We start from the raw sequence: 21,066 nt of genomic DNA, 5'->3' as shown, positions 1-21,066 counted from the left end.
GACTTTGAGCATGCTGACCTTGAGCAATGGAACGCCCTTAGCAGTATGTACTTCTGGCTTATTTCACTGCAACAGCGAAACAGCCTCACCATCTATAGTAGTCAACAGTCTCTGGCCATCACTCCTGACTATTTTAAGATATCCCCACTACATTTCAATGATGCACAGTTCAAAGTGATAGAATAACATCTGCTCCCGTATTCAAATGCAAGTTGTTTACAGTGGAGTTATGGATTTGTTCTCATACTGTGCTTCCCTTACTTATCTCAAGCAAAACCTGATTTATGACTACCGCTTCACTCAAGTGTACATTTCTAAAATCCAAAAATTGATTTCTGTTCATGAATACAGGGAACTGTGATATGTAAACAAATAATCAAGCCCAGACTGCTTTCATGTAAAACACAATTGGAACTTAGCGTATGACACAATGTCTGGATTTTTTAAAGGTAGCAGCTTCCCAACGTTCACACTGAAAGCTTATGACCATCACTTACAAGACTGGAAGTACATTAGTGCCAAGAGCTGGCAGGTTATCCACTGAGCCAATGGGGCCCATGTCTGAGGACCCCAGTCAACTGGGGTATCTTGGAAAAATGGACACCCCTGCTCCATGAGCCCCCAAGTGCTGGGCAGGCAGAGTGTGGCAATGCAAGCAGCCATGCCCCGATCCACTTCCTCAGCAGGAGTGCTGGGAGGTGGAAGGGAACTGCAGGATGAAATGGGTGGGAAGGCGCCCCCACTTGCTCTGGCCCAGCGCCCCCCAAAACCATAATACTCTACTTATTTTTCCTTGTTTATTTTTCATAGCAGTTAACGTCTACTGTATTTATATATGAGTATTTTCCTATTTACGTCAATGGAAGAATCATTTTGTGTCTTTATATTTTATAGTCGTAAACTATAGTAGAAAACTGAGTCAGCTGAAAAATGTTTGCCCACTATATTGTTACAGTAATATTCTCAAGTGGTCAAGCCAAGTTATTATAGAGCATTTTCCCCATTAACACTTTATGGAGCATGTGGATTCTCATGAAAAGGGGGGGGAAGGAAGTGCTCTTTATCTTCAACAGGTATAGTACTGGCAGTGACAGAGCAAGTTTCCACATACTATTCTGCCAGCCCTGACGAGAGAGACAAGTGAGAAAGTAGCTCTATCACCCTGCCTATCTGACCTTTGGCCTCTCCGAGAATGCCAACAATGTTGATTTATTTTGAGATTTGTAACAGCTGTCCACTAGACAATCTTGAAGCATATTTAAACCAAGCATTAACAAAGGCAGACTCCACCTCCAGAAATGGTGGCATTTAATTTCTTACCATACTTTTATCCTTTCTAAAGTATGCACCTATTGTCTCATGATTCAATATAATCAGTTCCCTCCAGTCTTCTGAGCAATGATGTCCCTCCTTATCTTCTCTCCTCCCACTTCCTTAGCCTTGCTCTAGCACAGAGAGCTGCTCAGGACCAACTGCATAGCTGAACAGAAGCTCTGTAAAGTCTGATCGTCTGACATTAATTTCTCAGCAGAATCCTTTGTTCTTTTCAGTAAGATGGAATCCTAGAATTTTTTCCTCTCTACAATACATAAGGTGTGTGAGGAAGAAAAAGAAATGACAGAGATAGCTCATCCCTCCCTGCAACTCTAAATCCCTGACCTGAAATAAAAACAAATTAGGCAAAATTGAAGAGGCTCTCACAGGAAAAATAAGTGTCCGCTTGAAAAAGGATAAAAACATAGTGAAAAAAATATAAGTTTTACTTTTTTTCCCTCCTGGGCAAGGAAACAAAGTTCAAAGAAACAGAGCCGAGAGAAACAGAGGGGGGAGGGGACAGACAGCTTTGAGGGATTTTATGCAGGAAAACTCATATCAAAGACTGGCAAACTTTTCATCTAATGAGACTGTGGTCTATTTTATAGCGTTTGCTGAAAGAATTCAATAAAAACCAACTTATGCTTTAAACTTACTTAAATTTAAGGAGGATAGGGACATAATTCAAAATGACCTTAGCAAGTTAGAGAAATGGTCAGAGGTAAACAGGATGAAGTTTAATAAAGAGAAATGCAAAGTGCTCCACTTAGGAAGGAATAATCAGTTCCATACATACAAGATGGGAAGCGACTGTCTAGGAAGGTGCATGGCGGAAAGGGATCTAGGGGTCATAGTGGACCACAAGTTGAATATGAGTCAACAGTGTGATGCTGTTGCAAAAAAAGCAAATATGATTCCAAGTTGTATCAATAGGTGTGTTGTAAGCAAAACTCGTGAAGTCATTCTGCCGCTCTACTCTACACTAGTTAGGTCTCAGCTGGAGTACTGTGTCCAGTTCTGGGCACCACATTTCAAGAAAGATGTGGAGAAATTGGAAAGGGTACAGAGAAGAGCGACAAGAATGATTAAAGGTCTAGAGAACATGACCTATGAAGCCAGGCTTCATGAACTGGGCTTGTTTAGTTTGGAAAAAAGAAGATTAAGGGGGGACATGATAGCGGTTTTCAAATATCTAAAAGGGTGTCACAAGGAGGAAAGAGAAAATTTGCTCCTCTTGGTTTCTGAGGACAGGACAAGGAGTAATGGGCTTAAAGTGCAGCAAGGGAGGTTTAGATTGGACATTAGGAAAAAATTCCTAACTGTCAGGATGGTCAAATATTGGAATAAATTGCCAAGGGAGGTGGTGGAATCTCCCTCTCTGGAGATATTTAAGAACAGGTTAGATAGACATCTGTCAGGGATGGTGTAGACGGAGCTTGGTCCTGCCTTGAGGGCGGGGGGCTGGACTCGATGACTTCTCGAGGTCCCTTCCAGTCCTATGATTCTATGAAATCAAGCCCTGTATAATATTACTCAAAGAATGGTAATCTGCCTTGCTAAATTAGTCCTAAGTGCACAAGGGAGACTTATTGGAAAGTCTCCCCAATTACTTATCCCTATATTATCTGTGTGGAAATAGATGTGGAACATTTGGACCCTTCTTACGTCTTTTCTAGTCCTAAAATATCAGGTTTTCTACACAGTTGCTTTTTGTATAAGCTGAATGTTTTCCTGCCACTTTTGGTTTCTTTTTTAATTTGCTTGACCCTTATGATTCCTAGGTCCTTAGAGCTCCATCCCAGTAGAAACTCCCAATAACAAGTGCAGAACACCACATAGGCGATACAAGGAATTCACAGTCTTCCTTCTAAATACACAAGGATTACCCAGTGGGGCTTTCCATTAAATTGATGTACAGTTAACAGTTCAAATGGCAATGAGGCTCAATAAACTTGGGAGATTTTGCTGTCCATACTGCTTATATTCAGCTTTTCCAGGTTTGCTGATTCTCAGGCCCACACCAGAAGCACTGCCTAACAAAATTTATATAGTTTTTTATTTTAGTCTGTCAGCTTATTTGCTTTTCAAAGCCCTTTCACATTCAGGAGAAAGTTTCATGCTTGGAATTTGACTGAGCAGAAAAGATTCAGTTTATAAATAAACTAGATAAAATAGACCACAGTCTCATCAGATGAAAAGTTTGCCCGTCTCATGGCTAGCCTGTTTGTCTTCACCCAACACACAGTGTGTCCCTTTAGTATTTCAGAGCAGAGTTCTTTCTGGATTGCAGCTGCCTGGATGCTTTGTCAGAACCTCCCATACCTGACAGTCTCATAAGGCAAACCAGAAATTCTCTGGACAGTAGGAAAAGATGTGTGTACCAGGTCTGTCTGGGACACAATGGCTCTACATTGTGGATCAAGGGAATGGCACGGATAGAAGGGTGAAGAGGAATAGGGGAGGTAACTGCCTCAATTCAACAAAAATGCTGATAGTGATTTTCCGTCTCTGAGAGCCCTGATCAATTAGTAATTTCTCCTACGTGAAGAAGAATGTCGCAGGTTCGGCACCATTCATGTTACTCATACATCTTCTTGTTTAGTGCACCCGCCTGCACATTCTCTGTCCCTAGTAGGAAGTTATCAAGCAAATATAATGGTAGATACTTTGCCTCAGCAAAGAGAGCCTGAGCGTGCTCCTTGTGGATAGCTGATGTAATACATAGACATGGTATAAATGCCCACAGACAAGACTATATGATTTTGCATGGAGAAACAGAAGACCTTTAAGGCCCATCCGACCACTCCGAGTTCCAGGATACTAATGTGGAGTTTAAGCTGCCAGTCATTACACTGTTCAGGTACACAAAAGTCCGGGCAATGAGCACTCTACCCTAGGGTATGTGTACACTACATGGCTCGGTCGACGGAGCCATGTAGATGAGCTTTGTAGACATAGCAAAATGAATCAGCGATTTAAATAATTTCCGCTTCATTTACATCAAAATGGCTGCCGCACTGTGCCGATCTGCTGTTTGTCGGCACAGCGCAGTAGTCCGGATGCTCGGCGGTCAACATCAAGAGCCTTTGTCGACCGCCCCGTTATACCTCATGGGATGAGGTTTACCGGGGCGGTCGACAAAGGCTTTTGATGTCGACCGCCGACCGCCCAGACTACCATGCTATGCCGACAAACAGCTGATTGGCACAGCGCGGCAGCCATTTTGATGTAAATGAAGCAGAAATTATTTAAATCGCTGATTCATTTTGCTATGTCTACAAAGCTCATCTACATGGCTCCATCGACTGAGCCATGTAGTGTAGACATACCCCTAGATTGGAGGCACTGGGGATCATCATAAAACAAGGGACTGGATAACTGAATGAGACTCCTTAGAGCACATAAGAACATAAGAACAGCCGTACTGGGTCAGACCAAAGGTCCATCTAGCCCAGTATCGTGTCTGCCGACAGTGGCCAGCACCAGGTGCCCCAGAGAGGGTGGACCGAAGACAGTGATCAAGCGATTGGTCTCCTGCCATCCCTCTCCAGCCTCTGACAAACAGAGGCCAAGGACACCATTTTATCCCCTGGCTAATAGCCTTTTATGGACCTAACCTCCATGAATTTATCCAGCTTCTCTTTAAACTCTATTACAGTCCTAGCCTTCACAGCCTCCTCTGGCAAGGAGTTCCACAGGTTGACAACACGCTGTGTGAAAAAGAACTTTCTTTTATTAGTTTTAAACCTGCTACCCATTAATTTCGTTTGGTGTCCTCTAGTTCTTCTATTATGGGAACTAATAAATAACTTTTCTTTATCAGCCCTCTCCACACCACTCATGATTTTATAGACCTCTATCATATCCCCCCTCAGTCTCCTCTTTTCTAAACTGAAAAGTCCCAGTCGCTTTAACCTCTCCTCATATGGGACCTGTTCCAAACCCCTAATCATTTTAGTTGCCCTTTTCTGAACCCTTTCCAAGGCCAAAATATCTTTTTTGAGGTGAGGAGACCACATCTGTACACAGTATTCAAGATGTGGGCGTACCATAGTTTTATACAGGGGCAGTAAGATATTCTGGGTCTTATTTTCTATCCCTTTCCTAATAATTCCTAGCATCCTATTTGCCTTTTTGACCGCCGCTGCACTCTGTGTGGAAGTTTTCAGAGAACTGTCCACGATAACTCCAAGATCTCTTTCCTGATTTGTCGTAGCCAAATTAGCCCCCATCATACTGTACGTATACTTGGGGTTATTTTTCCCGATGTGCATTACTTTACACTTATCCACATTAAATTTCATTTGCCATTTTGTTGCCCAATCACTCAGTTTGGTGAGATCTTCTTGGAGTCCCTCACAGTCTGCTTCTGTCTTGACTATCCTAAACAGTTTGGTATCATCTGCAAACTTTACTACCTCACTGCTTACCCCTTTCTCCAGATCATTTATGAATAAGTTGAAAAGGATTGGTCCCAGGACTGACCCTTGGGGTACACCACTAGTTACCCCTCTCCACTCTGAAAATTTACCATTTATTCCTACCCTTTGTTTCCTGTCTTTTAACCAGTTCTCAATCCAAGAAAGGACCTTCCCTCTTATCCCATGGCCATGTAATTTACACAAGAGCCTTTGGTGAGGGACCTTGTCAAAGGCTTTCTGAAAATCCAAGTATACTATATCTACTGGATCCCCCTTGTCCACATGTTTGTTAACCCCTTCAAAGAACTCTAACAGATTAGTAAGACAGGATTTCCCTTTACAGAAACCATGTTGACTTTTGTCCAACAAATTATGTTCTTCTACATGCTTCACAATTTTATTCTTTACTATTGTTTCGACTAATTTGCTCGGTACTGAAGTTAGACTTACCGGTCTGTAATTGCCAGGATCGCCTCTAGAGCCATTTTTAAATATTGGTGTGAACGTTGGCTACCTTCCAGTCATTAGGTACGGAAGCCGATTTAAAGGATAGGTTACAAACCACAGATAATAGCTCAGCAATTTCCCATTTGAGTTCTTTTAGAACCCTTGGATGAATGCCATCCGGTCCCGGAGATTTGTTAACATTAAGTTTTTCTATTTGTTCCAAAACCTCCTCTAATTATACTTCAATCTGGGACAGTTCCTCAGATTCATCACCCACAAAGGACGGTGCAGATTCAGGAATCTCCCCAACTTCCTCAGCCGTGAAGACTGAAGCAAAGAAATCGTTTAGTTTCTCCACAATGGCTTTATCGTCCTTGATTGCTCCTTTTATAGCTCGATCATCTAGGGGACCCACAGGTTTTTTAGCAGGCTTCCTGCTTCTAATGTACTTAAACATTTTGTTATTTCTTTTTGAGTTTTTGGCTAGCTGTTCCTCAAAATCTTTTTTTGCTTTTCTTATTACATGTAGCACATAGTATCTGATCTCTTAACAGGAAAGCTACAGAACCACACGGTGGGGGGAAAATGTGGAGGGGAAGACTGTTAGCTTACTTTTCAGGCTGTGTCCACTAGGTATCTAATGTGATGCTACTCACTGGTGAAGGGGCCTCAAAGTTAGACACGTAAAAATTGCTACATAAATTGATGACATGCAGGAACTTTGAGAAGAATTACAGGGTTTTCAAACAGATTCATCCCTAAGAGCCTGAGGAATCTCTTCAGAAATCTGTCTTCTGGGAAGGAAGACAACTCTGGCTTCAGTGTAATCATAGAATCATAGAGCTGGAAGACACCTCAGGAGGTCATCAAGTCCAGCCCCTTGCCCAAAGCAGGACCAATTCCAACAAAATCAACCCAGCCAGGGCTTTGTCAAGCCAACACTTAAAAACCTCTAGCGATGGAGATTCCACCGCTTCCCTAGGGAACCCATTCCAGTACTTCACCACCCACCTAGTCAAATAGTTCTTCCTAATATCCAACCTAGACCTCTTCCACTGTAACTTGAGACTGTTGCTCCTTGTTCAGCCATCCATCACTACTGTGAACAGCCTTTCTCCAGCCTCTTTAGAAATTTTCCTTCAGGAAGTTAAAGGCTGCTATCAAATCCCCCTCATTCTTCTCTTCTGCAGACTAAACAACTGCCTTCCTTAGCAACATTCCTCTTCAAGACATCTGCAATGCCGTCACCTGGTCATCAGACCACACATTTGTGCAACATCTCTCCTCTTTGATTGCATCTTCCATGGCGGTGGGATAAGCAGTACTATCCACAGTGACTACCACATGGCTCCAAATCCACCTCCGCAAGCCGACAACTGCTCTGTAGTCACTGAGTGAAGCACCCACGAGGGCCACGTGAAGGAGAAGAAAGAGTTAGTCACGTTGTGTAGTAACAGTGGTTCTTTGAGATGTGTTCCCGTGGGCACTCCACTACCCTCCCTCCTTCCCCTGCTTTGGAGCCTTATGCTCTAACGGGTAGAGAAGGAATGGAGGAGCCGTGCTGCGTGCGCACCTAACGGATTCCAACGACACAAGGAGACGCTGCAGCACGTGCGCGGCGTGGTGGAAACTGCTAGAAAGGTCTCCGGTCGCCGGCGTGAGGATGCACCAGCACCCAGAGTGGAGCAGGCATCTCCAAGGGAGTGTTTCCCTAAGGCTGCTCTGGAGCAGTAGAGGTGGCACTTCCTGTTATTTTTCGTAGCAAAGAGGTCTATGTCTGGTTAGCCCCACTGATAGACAGGCACGCTCTCGCTCCACTATTCTATCTCCCATTCGTGTTGATCATGGAACGTTCGGCTTCGAGCATCCACTGTGACGCTGAGTAGCCCAGGAAGGTAAGAAGCTATTGGGGTGACCTGATGTGCCAGGCACCAGTTCCATAATTTGATGGCTTCTGTGCAATCCCCTGCCGGTTGATGTAGTACATGCAGGTGGTGGTGTCTGTCATGATGGTAATGGATTGTGAGCTATGTCCAGTTCAAAGTGTTGGCATGCATATCTGACTGCTCGTAATTCGAGGAGGTTGATATGAAAGGTTTTTTCCATGAAGGACCATTTGCCTTGGGCTGTGATGTTCCCTAAATGGGCTCTCCAACCCATAAGTGAGGCATCTGTCATAATTGTGAGCGTGCGGGGAGGACGCTGGAATGGTATGCCGTCTAGCATGTTTTAAGGAATTGTCCACCAATGAAGGGATTTGAGGATGTGTTGTGGAATAGACACTATTTTGGAGAGTTAGTCCCGCGAAGGCTTGTAGGTTGTGGCCAACCATGACTGCAGGCCCCTCATTCGGAGTCTGGCCAATTTGATGACATACGTCATAGAGGCCATATGTGCAAGGATTTTGAGGCATTCACATACCGTCATGGTGGGAGCTGATTGCGCACGCCTGATAAGATCATGAATGGTGTTGAATCTGTGTTCAGGCAGAGTAGCTTTTGCTGCTACCATGTCGATGAGAGCCCCTATAAACTCCAATTTTTGGGTTGGAAGTAGCGCAGATTTTGCGTGGTTTATATGAAAGCCCAAGATCAGAAGGTGCATAGTGGTGTCGGTCATGGCTTTGGTTTCCTAAAGGGATGACCCTTTATGAGGCAGTCGTCCAAATATGGGAATATCATGACCCCTTGACGCCGAAATGAGGCCATTATGACTGCCAGAGTTTTGGAAAACACCGTGGGGGCAGTTGAGAGGCCAAAGGGGAGCACTCAGTACTGGTAAAGTTGGATGCCCACCATAAACCGTAAAAAAGTCTGTGAGCAGGATGGACCGTGACGTGGAAGTAGGCATCCTGGAGGTTGAGAGCCGAAAGCCAGCCCCCTTGATCCAATGCGGGGATGATTGTTGCTAAGGTCACCATTTTGAAACAGTGGAAGGTAATGTACTCCTCAAATCCAATATGGGTTGCCATCCTCCACTTTTTTTCTGGGTTAGGAAGTAAGTTGAATAGAAGCCTTGTCCTTGGAATACTGGTGGCACTTGTTCTAGGACACCCAGTTGTAGAAGGTGCGAAACCTCTTGTTGGAGAAAGGTTTTGTGAGATGGGTCCCTGTCTGATGTGACTCCCCCCAGACACTTTATGCACTTGGAGTGCCCGTCAGAAAAGGGCACAGCATCACAGCACATCTCGTACCTCTTAAAGCTGGGGGAACCAGGCATGAGGCACTGGGGGAAAGAGGCAAGCCGCAACGAAAAACTTTTTTTTTTTTCCAAACTTTTGACTGGGATGGAGAATGGGGTTGAAAGAACTTGGATGATGAGATAGGGATTAAATGGGTATTTATCTATTATTTTCACAGAAGTCGAAGAGAAAAGAGAGGCTCCATCTGCTGCCAAGGGTGGTAGAGAAGGAACTGAGGAGCCGCGCTGCGCGCGCGCGCACCTAACGGATTCCAACGACACAAGGGGGCGCTGCAGCACGTGCGCGGTGGAAACTGCTAGAAAAGTCTTCAGTCACCGGCGCGAGGACGCACCAGCACCCAGAGTGGAGAACCCACAGGGACCACTCAAAGGAGAGTCACACATTTACTTCCTCAATTCGACGATCCCTACCCAGGACTGCCTCAATAGAAGTGATTTGCTGTTTAGATTGAAGTGAGGATTTCTGTCAATTAATGAAGAACCCTAATGATCACAGAATGATTCTGTGGCAAATTGGCCGCTAGTAGCCAATAATCCAATTAAGTGTAAATTAATATTTCCTTATCTGAGGTATACTACAGATAAGAGGTATCTTGTCAATACTCTTAGCTCTGTAGATAAATGAATGGAGGTACTGGAAATTTGAAATTATTTGCTTTCACACAAAACAAAGATTTTATTACTTTATGGAACTGTGTGACCTTTAATTCTCAAGTAGACAAAGATGGGATATCATCTCCCAATGGTTAGCACCCTGAACTCAAAGTCTGTAGATATTCTGTTGAGGTTCCCAAGGTCCAGAATGAGTTCCAGATCATCTTCCTCCTTGGGTATTTGGAAAAAAATATGGAGTAAAACCCATTCTTTTTTAGTTGCACAAGAACCTCCTCTATTTGCACCCCTTTGAAAAGAAACTTATCTAGTACAGTAGGAGTTTCTTTTGAGAGCGGCTCCCAAAAGGAGCAGGGGAAGAGAGCGAGATCTAATTTGAAATTAAGATTAAAAACTCTCTAAAGGTATCTAAAACCTCAGGATATTAAATACATGAGATTAAGGAGAATGGGAGAATAGGTGAAAACTACAGAAGGAAAAGTGTACGGCTCTCCAGCTCCTGTTAAAAGAAAGCCACTGTGGATACAGAACTGGTGGCCAGAAGGAGCTGGGACAAGAACCCTATAATTCAAGCGGTGCCACTCTCTGTATTGATGGTGATTCTCAGAAGATATCAATGACTTTTGAGAGCAGTATCACAAAGTCAAGAGAAGACAACAAAGATGCCTCTGACCCTGACCTTGAAGACCCTTCCAAATAGTCCTCAAGTGATGGAGAAGCCACCTCCACAAGAAACAATCACTCTCATGTGAAGAACAGGATGCAGACAGCACCAGTCACTCTGGCGTCCTACAGCCCCTTCCTCCCCTTTCCGCAGTGCTGGCTGCTACGCCACGCCTCCCTCCTCCCCCGTGTGTGGCAGCCAAGGCCTCAGAGTGGCTCCCCAGCACTGGGGGAAGAGCAGCAGGGGAAGAGGAGCACCTCCTCCAAGCCCCCAGAGGCCAGGGGGATAGAGCCAGAGTGGTGCAGTGGAGGGGAGGCGACTGCTGGCCCTCTGTGGCAGCCGGGGGGGGGGGGGGGGGGGAGAGCTAGGACTGCCTACCCTCACAGATGGGGGAAGTGGCAAGCATAGTGAGCAGAGGGCTTGGCTCCCTAGTATTTTTTAAAAACAATTCTCACTACAACAACATTTGTACAATTATTTTCTTGGTAAAATACGCTTTTAAGAAAAATATCTGGGATGAATTTCAAAGCTCTTATTACCTCGCTTGCGTTGTTAGGCAGCTGCATAATAAAATTCTCCCCTGTGAGAATTAAACATACTACTCATGACAGCAAATGAAGGGAATAGCAAGTGATTAAGGTTTTACACCAATGTACAATTAACATGATCACAACAAACAGAACAAATGAAAATGTCAGGAGAGAAAAGGGATTAAACTATTACACAAAAATGTCTAATTTTCAAATTACTCTTGATGAACATAAAAAAGAGCCAATTTGTACCTAATTCAATTATACCTGTATTGAACCTGAATAAGCTGTGAAAACTGAACAGTGCTATAAATTTGGTTAAGAAAATAAAAGGGCCTAAGATTTAGAGAAGGCCACACAATTTATTTATTCATTCATTCATTCATTCATTCATTCATTCATTAAAGCTGCAGCTCTGGGCCTGGATGGCAAGAGGCACTTTTCTTGTGAAATAAATGGTCTCTTAATTCCTCCCACTCCCTCATATTTATATGCTCTCTGATGTTTGTAGTCTCTGAACAGAGGCGTCTCCCCTTTGCTGTTCTCTGCAAAGTCCCTGGTAGGACCCACCTCTGTGAGGTGTTGAGCACATTTGCTTCCCATTCCAGTCAGTGGGAGCTGAGGGTGCTCAGCATCTTGCAAGATCAAGCCTTTATTGTCTAACAATAGTAACATTTTCTAAGTGCTTCTATAGTATCAAAGGTTACAGTGGTGCTATAAACTTTAGACAGTAATACCCTTAATGAAACAGCATGTCAAGCTACCCAAAAGGAATTTGAATTGCTCAATGTTTTAAAGTGCTATGCACATGCAATGCAACTTAACTTACTGAAATCGAATTGCAGTTACTGGAACCAGACAGAAAATTCCAACCAATGAATTTCAAGTCTCATTGCAAAGGTTAGCTGTCTGGTTGGAGAATTAACCTAATAGATTTAGAATAGCACCAGCATTACATCATTTTGGGGAGAGTTGCTCCTCCCCCTCAAACAAAAGTCCAATTGTCAAAATACTTGAAATTTAAATATAGGTATTAGACGAGAGAGAGAGAGAGGAGAGTGAGTGAGTGAGTGTGTGTGTTTTAATTCATTTCAATCACAATCCTGCCAGCTGCTCCACATGGGTAAATATGTCTTCACAGTGTGAAGCTCGCAAGATCAGTAATCTAATTCACACTTATCTCTGAAAAGGTTTTTCTTTTAAAATATATTTTTAAATGTTGCTTTACAAGATTATAAATCTCTGAGAAAGAAAGAAATGCAATCTTCACTAAGCAGAGTATTTACAAGCCACCATATAATTAAATTATACAAATTGAAACTTAATACTCTTTTAGCATGGGCACCTACAAACATCTATCCATCATAATCCATTGATATGAACTTAACTCCTCTGAGAAATTCTTAAAAGCTACAGGACACAGTAGTAGGGATGTTAAATACTGGTAAAAGGAATAGTCGATTAACCTCATGAATTCTTATTGGTTACTTGACTAATCTATAGTCCCTGGAGGGGAAGGGGGGGGAGTAGCCAATACGCTCCAGCCCCACTCCTGAGGAGCCCCCTGCCAATCCACACTGCTATCTCTGTATCAGAGACAGCAGTGCAGGATGCCAGATGGGAGCTGATCCACGAGGAGAACCAATTTAAAAACCACCTCCCCTCATGAACTGGCTCTCTGTTGCCCCATGCCACTGCCTCTGATACAGAGGTAACAGTATGGGGTGTCAGCAGCCCCTGTCCGGGGGAGGAGCTGAATTGAGCTCCCGGATTTGGCATGAGCTGGAACTGAGCCGGGCTGCCCACCCGCTGGCTCCTAACACACTTTAAATGCAGAGCTGCAGCGGGGGTAGGTCCCAGACCTGGTGTGAGCCACGATTGAGTGAGGCTGATGGGCAGCCTGCTAAAAAATGTGCTGGCAGCGGGGAGAAGTGCATGTTGTCTACAGAATTAATCTTATCAGTTAATTAGCTAATCAACTACACTATTCCATCCCTACACTGCAGGCACACAAAAACTGAGCACTCTTAATTCAATACTAGGGATGTAAGTGACTAGTTGACTATCCAATAAGCAAAAGCTTATCAGATAGTTTACTAGTCCCTCGACTAGTCGTTTCTCCCTCCCCCTTGCTGTCTCTATCAGAGGCAGCAAGGGGGGGGAGCAGAAGCCAGTGCTGGGGGGAGCCGGATTAAAAGCCAGCTGCCCCAAGCACCATCTCCGCAAGGGGTAGGGGAAGCAGAGGGGTAGCGAGGACTGGGCGCGAGCCAGGAATCAGCTGATACTCAGCTTACACCCAGTCTCAGACACTGCACCTCTGCTTTTTACATGTATTAAGAGCCTGCCAACTTTAAAAAGCAAAAGTGCAGCAAGGGGGACCGGGCATGAGCCAGGAATCAGCTGTCCAGGCTCACGCTGGATTTCCAGCGCTGCACAGCAGCCTTTTAAATGTATTAAGAGCCGGCACTTACTACATTTAAAAAGCAGAGCCACAGCAGGGTTAGCTCCCAGGGCTGGGCGCTAACTGCACTGCGGCTCCCCCACTTATCGACTAGTCGATGGAAATTCCATCGACTAGTCAATTAGTTGATTAAACTAAATTTAACATCCTTAGCCAATACAATAATGCTACTAATCTGTCAGAATGCCTGATGTACAACCTGAATCAGAAGCAGAAAAATGACTTAGTGGGGTCATTCCATCTGGGACCATCAAAGCACAAAAAACCCAATATGTCAACAGCTAAAACTAGAACATGCTAACCAACATCAGAGCAAATAAAATTTCTGAGATAAGGTAGGGAGCTATTCAACACCTTGCAGGATCAGACATCACCTACTGAACTGTGCTCTTAGCTATGCTAGACATGTAAATGTTAAGAAGCTTGGGCCCTAGGCATGTCACCTGGTGATGGCCCTCCTGGCAGGAAGTCACAGGTGACTGGTACCTTTACCCTCTACAAATCCTGAAAGGCTGCCAAGAACTGAATTGGGGAACAATCAAGTGCATGTTTAGGTAACTTATTTTTTCATTTCTTCTTAGTTTGCGTCAGGCATATTGTGTGTGTGCAGCAACTCTTACCTGCTTCCCAACGAAAATGTGTGTGCATACATTTGTGATTTTTTTAAATGCTTAAATGGGGTCAAAGTCTAAGCAAGGAGGGAACTGTGAAGCAGAAGTGGAACTGCTACAGGAGAACAGATGCTGCGCATGAGCCTCATTTTTTTGTAGGATCCTCACTGAGGAAGACATTGGGACTGTCCATGCTTCAATAAAACGCCTACTGCTGGCCTGTGTCAACTGTCTCAGGTTCACAGGGCACAGGTTATGAGGCTATAAAACAATTGTGTAGATGTCCAGGTTCACGCTGGAGGCCAGGCTCTGGAACCTTATAAGTACAGGATGCACTTCACAAGTACCTGAAGTTCACTGAAACTGTTTGAAATTGAGGGTACTTAGCATCTAGCAAGAGTGGAGCATAAGTGTATATACATGGTAGAGAAAATATAAAGAAATGGTATATTATAATCTCTCAAACACCACATTATTACCCACTGCATGAAGAGAAATTTACATATATGGTTAAACTAGGGAAAAAGGCATTCTGCACAGATAAGATACATGTTGTTGATGCACAGAATGAAAGCCATTAAAACAGAAAACAATAATATACACTGTACAGTTTTTAAAAAGCTCTCTTTTTAAGTCTGTTAAAAGTCTGTTCTTGACCAGGGATAGTAGAGAATGCAACATTCAAGATGTAATTCTGGAAGGAACTCGTAACATAAAAGAACAAACCTTCTGCCCATGCAGTAAATAGTCTTAAAAAGTGAGCAAATTCCATCTAAAACAGGAGTTCTTAAACTCTGGGTCAGGACCCCAAAGTGGATCAGGACCAATGTTCCCTCCAATCTTTTCCATTCCTGGGCAGATTTTCTTTCCATCCATGCGTGAAATAAATTTCATGTACACCAAGGCATGTGTGAATGTGCACCACAAGTAGAAAAAAATAACTTAGTTGTGGGCACTCTGCTAATTAGCTGGGTGGCATGTGAATGTCTCCTACCAACTATACAAGTGCACAGCTTATAGGGAACACTGGTTGTGACCCTGTCTGAATGAGGTTGCCAGGGCTGGTTTAGACTTGCTGAGGCCCAGTGCTCAAGTCAAAGCTACATAGCCATGGGCCAAAGCCAAAGCCTAAGGGCTTTAGCCCTGGGTGGCATGGCTCAGATTGCAGTCCCCCTGTGCCCCTGCTCAGAGTGGTGGGGCTCAGGGCTTTGCCCCCACCTTTTTCCATCTGGTGCCATGAGGCTTGGGCAGGCTCAGGCTTCAGACCTTCTTCCTGGGGATTTGAAGTGATTTTCGTTGCCAGAAAGGGGCTCCCGTACAATGAAGTTTTAGAGTCCTGATCTAATCTCATGATCAACCATTTTATTTTAGAATTAATAAAACGATTATATGGTCAGTTTAAATCAAATTACTATTTACTGTCTGAAAAATGGCAGTTACAAAACACACTGGTGTTATTTTTAATGGAGGAGAATTTTAACATTCATTTAAAAAAAATGAAGTAAAAAAATAGAATAAGCACTTACCTGTAATACCGAGACTGCAAATAGGTTGAACAAACAGTCTTTGATACATGGCTGGCAGACCCAAAGTCTATTACTTTAACCCGGTATGGCTGCCGGACAGGATCCACCAACATAATGTTCTCTGGTTTGAGGTCAGCATGGATTAAACCAAGACTTTTTAGTTTTTTCAGTGCAGTGGCCACCTGTTGCAGAATAGGCCGTATTACTTTTAGCTGTAGAGGGCTGAATTTGTTTTGCTTCAGAAAGTCATATAAATTCTGTTCCAACATCTCAAATACCAAGCAAGTATGGTTATGATGCTGAAAGCATTCATACGCTCTCACAAAATTAAACTCATCAGCATTTTCAGTACTTAGTCTTGCTAATATGCTCACTTCTATTTGCCCTTGGCGTGCATAAGAAGGATGATTCTTCAGAATTTTGATTGCAACAATCTCATTTGTCCCTCTTGTCCAACATTTTACTACTTGTCCAAAGGTCCCTCGCCCAAGGAAATCCAGCACCTCATAAGTATTTTTCACTGAACATAACACCTCATGCTGTACTAACTGATAATCTCCATCTCCACTGGTACTACTTTGTTTTGAAGTTGCAGTAGTTGTCACAACCGTCACTGGATTTCCCATATTTGCTTGCAACATTGCAGGTAATACAGACAGTTCATCAACGATCTGCATCGCGTTTTGATTATTCAACTCTTCACTCTTACGTTTCAATCCACATCGCTGGGATCCATCCAGTAAATCTAACCTGGTTCCCTGTGTACCAGTCTGAGGTGCCTCAACTTGAGGTTGTTGTGCCAGCGCTGCTAATACATTTGTAGCACCTACAGTATTTTTTAAAGCAACAGCACTGGTCTGCAACAAAAAGTTCTGTCCTCGAGGTCTGTCAAATCGGTTCTTAGTCTGAAAACAAGTACTAATCCTGCTGGGAGAATGAGCAATTCCAAAGTTTTTACCAGTCACATAAATCCGTGGGTAGATTCTTTCGTGGTACACACAACTGCTTGGCTCTACTTTGAGTTTCTTCACACTACAAAAGGCACTTGACTGGGTTTGATAAACATATGGTGGATAGACCAAGACTTGTGAGGCCATACCTGAAGAAGGAAGTTGGGGAGGGAGGGGAAAAACAGGAAAAAAAAATCACAATTTAAAGCTTGTAGCAACTTCTTCCCCTGAGAAATGAGAACACTCAAATTAAAAACTTCAGTTTGCCATTAAACAGTTTGACATTTAAAATTACCTAAATCAGTAGTTCAATTATTTTTAAGCCAAAACAACCCACCAAATGCTTTTTGTCCTTTTTGGCAACCCACCTAGTGTCTAAATTCATCATATTCCAGCATCCTCTCCTCCTCTGCTGTCTCCTCCTCACCCCTCTGAGGGGACAGTGACCATTTGCAGCAGCATCCTCTGCCCCAGCATTGCAATAACCACCCCAACCCAGTGTTGAGCAAGGATGGAGAGTGAGCCCACCTCACACACATTTTGCAGCAGCAGCCCCTGTCTCATGAAAATGGGCCCCACTCCCTGGTGTGCAGGATGGCAGCGCCATTGAGGTTTAAACTTGCCACCCTCCATCATGATGGAGAGGACAGCCAGAACAAATCTGACCGAGCGACATTGCAACCTGGCAAGTGAAGTCAGAGGCCACTTAAGTTTGGACCATGCACCAGATCACAGAGCAGAGAGCAAGGCCTAATATTATAAAACAAGAATCACTGTTGCAGGGTTAATTGGGGAACAACTACACTCCAAATGCCCCTGACCCCTAGGCCACCCCGCTGCACTAGGTCCAAAGCCCATATAGCACCTTACTACGACTCACCGGTGGATTTGGAACTACTATTTGGAAAATACTGCTACACATTTTTCATCCTAATTAGGGATGTTAAAAATTGTGTAACTACTGAAAACCTCAGCAGTTATTCAGTTACCCACACTGCTAAGCTTTAAACTGCAGAGCCCACAGCAAAGCCTCCCCAAGAGCAGGACTGCCAGTCCCTGCCCGCCTGGCTCCCAGGGGGAGGCTTAGTTGCCAAAGTGAAGCCTCCTCCCATGGTGTGCAGCGAGCAGCCCTTGGATTCCTGCATCCCAAGGAGGTGGCTTTGCTGCCCTGCCATAGCAATGCTGCCTCCCCAGGAGCCAGCTTAGTGTAACCAAGACCATTAGTGATAAGCATCAGCATATCGGTTAAGTGGTCATTCGGTTATACTCTAACTCCCCTAACCCTGGTTCCCATTGCCTCCATTCTCCTTCAATGTGTATAATGCATGCACTCCTGACATTCACATTTCAGGGGCTGAGAGCTGTGGCTACTGATCATTCTGGACCAGTTATACAGACTGGCACAAGGATGGTTTGCAGCAGCTCAAACCATCCTTTTTTGGGAAGGAGAAGCTAACCTTCTTTCATTCCAGAATCCAAGCTTTAATTAAAGAGCCCTCTAGCTCTCATGGCTATTAAGATATTCTGCTCATAACTTGCAGGTTGCAACCTAATGCAGTTATGTCTGGCTAGCCTGCAATAATAGTTCTGGGTGCGAGCATATCCTAATATCCTGAAGTATTAACTCAGAAACCAGCTAATTTAAAACATTAACAGTGTTACCATTTCACTCTGAGAAAAGCATACATGAAAGAGGGGTGAGCCTCAACTGACATCACTGCTCTCAGGGAATACAAGAGGAAAATTCTATTAAGAAGACCTGAACAATCTGCTTTAAGTCATATTTTCTTTTGGTGTGCATAGTAAGTGAGACATAGGCCTCTGTCCAGGCTTGCAATACCATATATTCTATTCTATTATATATTATTCTCATCCCAATGTATAACTTATAAAATTACAATATAATCCTTCTACAAATTATAGATGCTTAAAATCATAGGGTTGGAAGAGAACACGGAAGATTGAGTCCAACTCCCTGCTAAAAACAGGACCAATCCCAACTAAATCATGCCAGCCAGGGCTTTGTAAAGCCAGAACTTAAAAACCTCTGGGGATGGAGATTCCACCACCTCCCTAGGGAACCCATTCCAGTGCTTCACCATCCTCCTAGGGAAACAGTTTTCCCTAATATCCAACCTAGACCTTCCCCACTGCAACTTGAGACCATTGCTCCTCGTTCTGCCATCCATCACTACCAAGAACAGCCTCTCTCCATCCTCCTTGGAATCTCCTCCTCAGGGAGTTGAAAGCTGCTATGAAATCCCCCCTCACTCTTCTCTTCTGCAGACTAAATAGGCCCAAATCCCTCGGCCGCTCCTCGTAGGTCATGTGCTCCAGCCCCTAATCATTTTTGTTTCCCTCTGCTGAACTGTCTCCAATGCATCCACTTTCTTTCTGTAATGTGGAGCCCAGAATTGGATGCAATAATCCAAACGTGGCCTCACCAGTGCTGAATAAAGAGGAATAATCACTTATCTGGATCTGTTGGCAATGCTCCTACTAATACACCCTAATATTCCATTAGCCTTCTTGGCTACAAGGGCACACTGTTGACTCATATCCAGCTTCTACTCCACTGTAATCCCCAGGTCCTTTTCTGCTGAACTGCTACTTAGCCAGTTGGTCCCCAGCCTGTAACGATGTTTTGGATTCTTTCATCCCAAGTGCAGGACTCCACACTCGTCCTTGTTGAGCCTCATCACATTTCTTTTGGCCCAAACCTCCAATTTTGTCTAGGTCATTCTGCACCCTATCCCTCCAACGTATCTACCTCTCCCAGCTCAGTGTCACCTGCAAACTTGCAGAGGGTACAGTCCATCCCCTCATCCATTAAAAAGATGTTTACTGTACTTCTAAACTGTACACAAAAATATTCTTGTATAGCAAACAGCAAATCCCATGTATTTGTTGAGTGGACAATATTCTTACAGTGCTTTCTACTTAGATGTTCCCTAAAATACACCAGCATGTAAATTAGTTCAGTGTTCTTTATAAGCCAACACTCCTGAGAAATCCCATGCGAAGCTACTTTACAGACATGAAGATACTATACAACAACAAAATCTCCTCTGCATTATACACTGTATCAAGTTAGATCAGTCTTGTTTCCAAGGCCCTAAATAATACAGTCCTAATCCATATCTCTAGCTTGTCTCTTATTACATTCCTGATCTCTATAAAGAATACCAGCCTCAATGCCTCATTCACCTGTTGCTTCTGCAATGATATCCTTGTTTGAAACACGTCTTCCCCAATCAGGTAGATACAAATAAATGTGGGGTTTTTAATGACATGTTTAAAATTTACATTCAATATATTCCTACTTTTAAAAATAATCACATTTAAAATTAGATTATGGCAACCTGTGTGCCAAAGTCTTTGAGGGAGTAGGTCAACATATCTAAATATTTGTCTAGTTTTACACGGGCTACATGAAAAGTACTAGCAAAGGCAACACAAACTAAATTTTTTTATAAACCAAAGTGGTTAATAAGCAGTCTGTGGGCTAAACACCTTACACCATGGTTAGCCCTGAGCTTCGTCTAGACTGCCAATTTTTTCTGGCAGAAAATATGCTAATGTGGGACTCATTAGCATAAGTTGCAATCTCATTAGCATAGTTTCTGTCATTTCTTTTTGCGCAAGGGGTTTTTGCGCAAAAAGAAGCAGTGTGGGCCAGGTTTTTTTGTGCAAAAGCCCTGTTTTGTGCAAGATCCTTATGCCTGTCCTGGAGAGGCATAAGGATCTTGCGCAAAAAGTCCCCACTTCTTCTTTTTGCACAAAAACCCCTTGCACAAAAAGAAATGGCACAAAATATGCTAATGAGAATGTGACTTATGCTAATGAGTCCCTCATTAGCATATTTTCTGCCAAAAAAACTGGCAGTGTGGATGAAGCCTCAGAGAGCTGCTAGACTACTTGTTTACCCAATCGCAAACAGGAGGCAGTGGGGTAGTCATGTTACAGAAATAAGAGGTGAAAACAGACCATTTTCATGCAGTGCTAATGTAGCATTGATCCCTACAGCAAAACCCCAGTTCAAGTGTAAATGATTGGATCATTATCTTCCAAATTCATCTGTTAATTCAGCCCCTCAGAAAGCCAAAAGGATGCCTAAATACACATCTCCATAGCTTCACTTACTCCAGTGAAGTTACTACAATTCACACAAGAGAAGGATCTCCACATCTCCCAGGGGAATCCAGTACCCACAACAGCTAGATAATATAAATATCAATAATATTCATATTAAATAATAACTTTGTGACAGTGGATACACAAACGGTACAATAAGCTAGTACTTCTTAAGCCACAAGTAGCTACAGAGAG

The 21,066-nt window shown here is 43.5% G+C and overlaps 1 protein-coding gene across 3 annotated transcripts in view; it reads right to left on the bottom strand.

The window, feature by feature from the left end:
• HIPK3 (homeodomain interacting protein kinase 3) overlaps window positions 1–21,066 on the bottom strand; it is a 161,394-nt gene that overhangs the window by 101,984 nt on the left and 38,344 nt on the right. For all 3 annotated transcript variants that reach the window (XM_075927814.1, XM_075927816.1, XM_075927817.1), the window contains exon 2: window positions 15,788–16,886. In XM_075927814.1, coding sequence (XP_075783929.1) covers window positions 15,788–16,884 — 1,097 coding nt within the window. In that variant the 5' untranslated portion in view covers window positions 16,885–16,886. The remainder of the gene's footprint in view (window positions 1–15,787; window positions 16,887–21,066) is intronic.

The sequence above is a fragment of the Pelodiscus sinensis genome, chromosome 4, assembly GCF_049634645.1.
Source record: "Pelodiscus sinensis isolate JC-2024 chromosome 4, ASM4963464v1, whole genome shotgun sequence".
Taxonomy (NCBI): domain Eukaryota; kingdom Metazoa; phylum Chordata; order Testudines; family Trionychidae; genus Pelodiscus; species Pelodiscus sinensis.
This window is presented reverse-complemented; position numbering and strand designations above follow the sequence as displayed.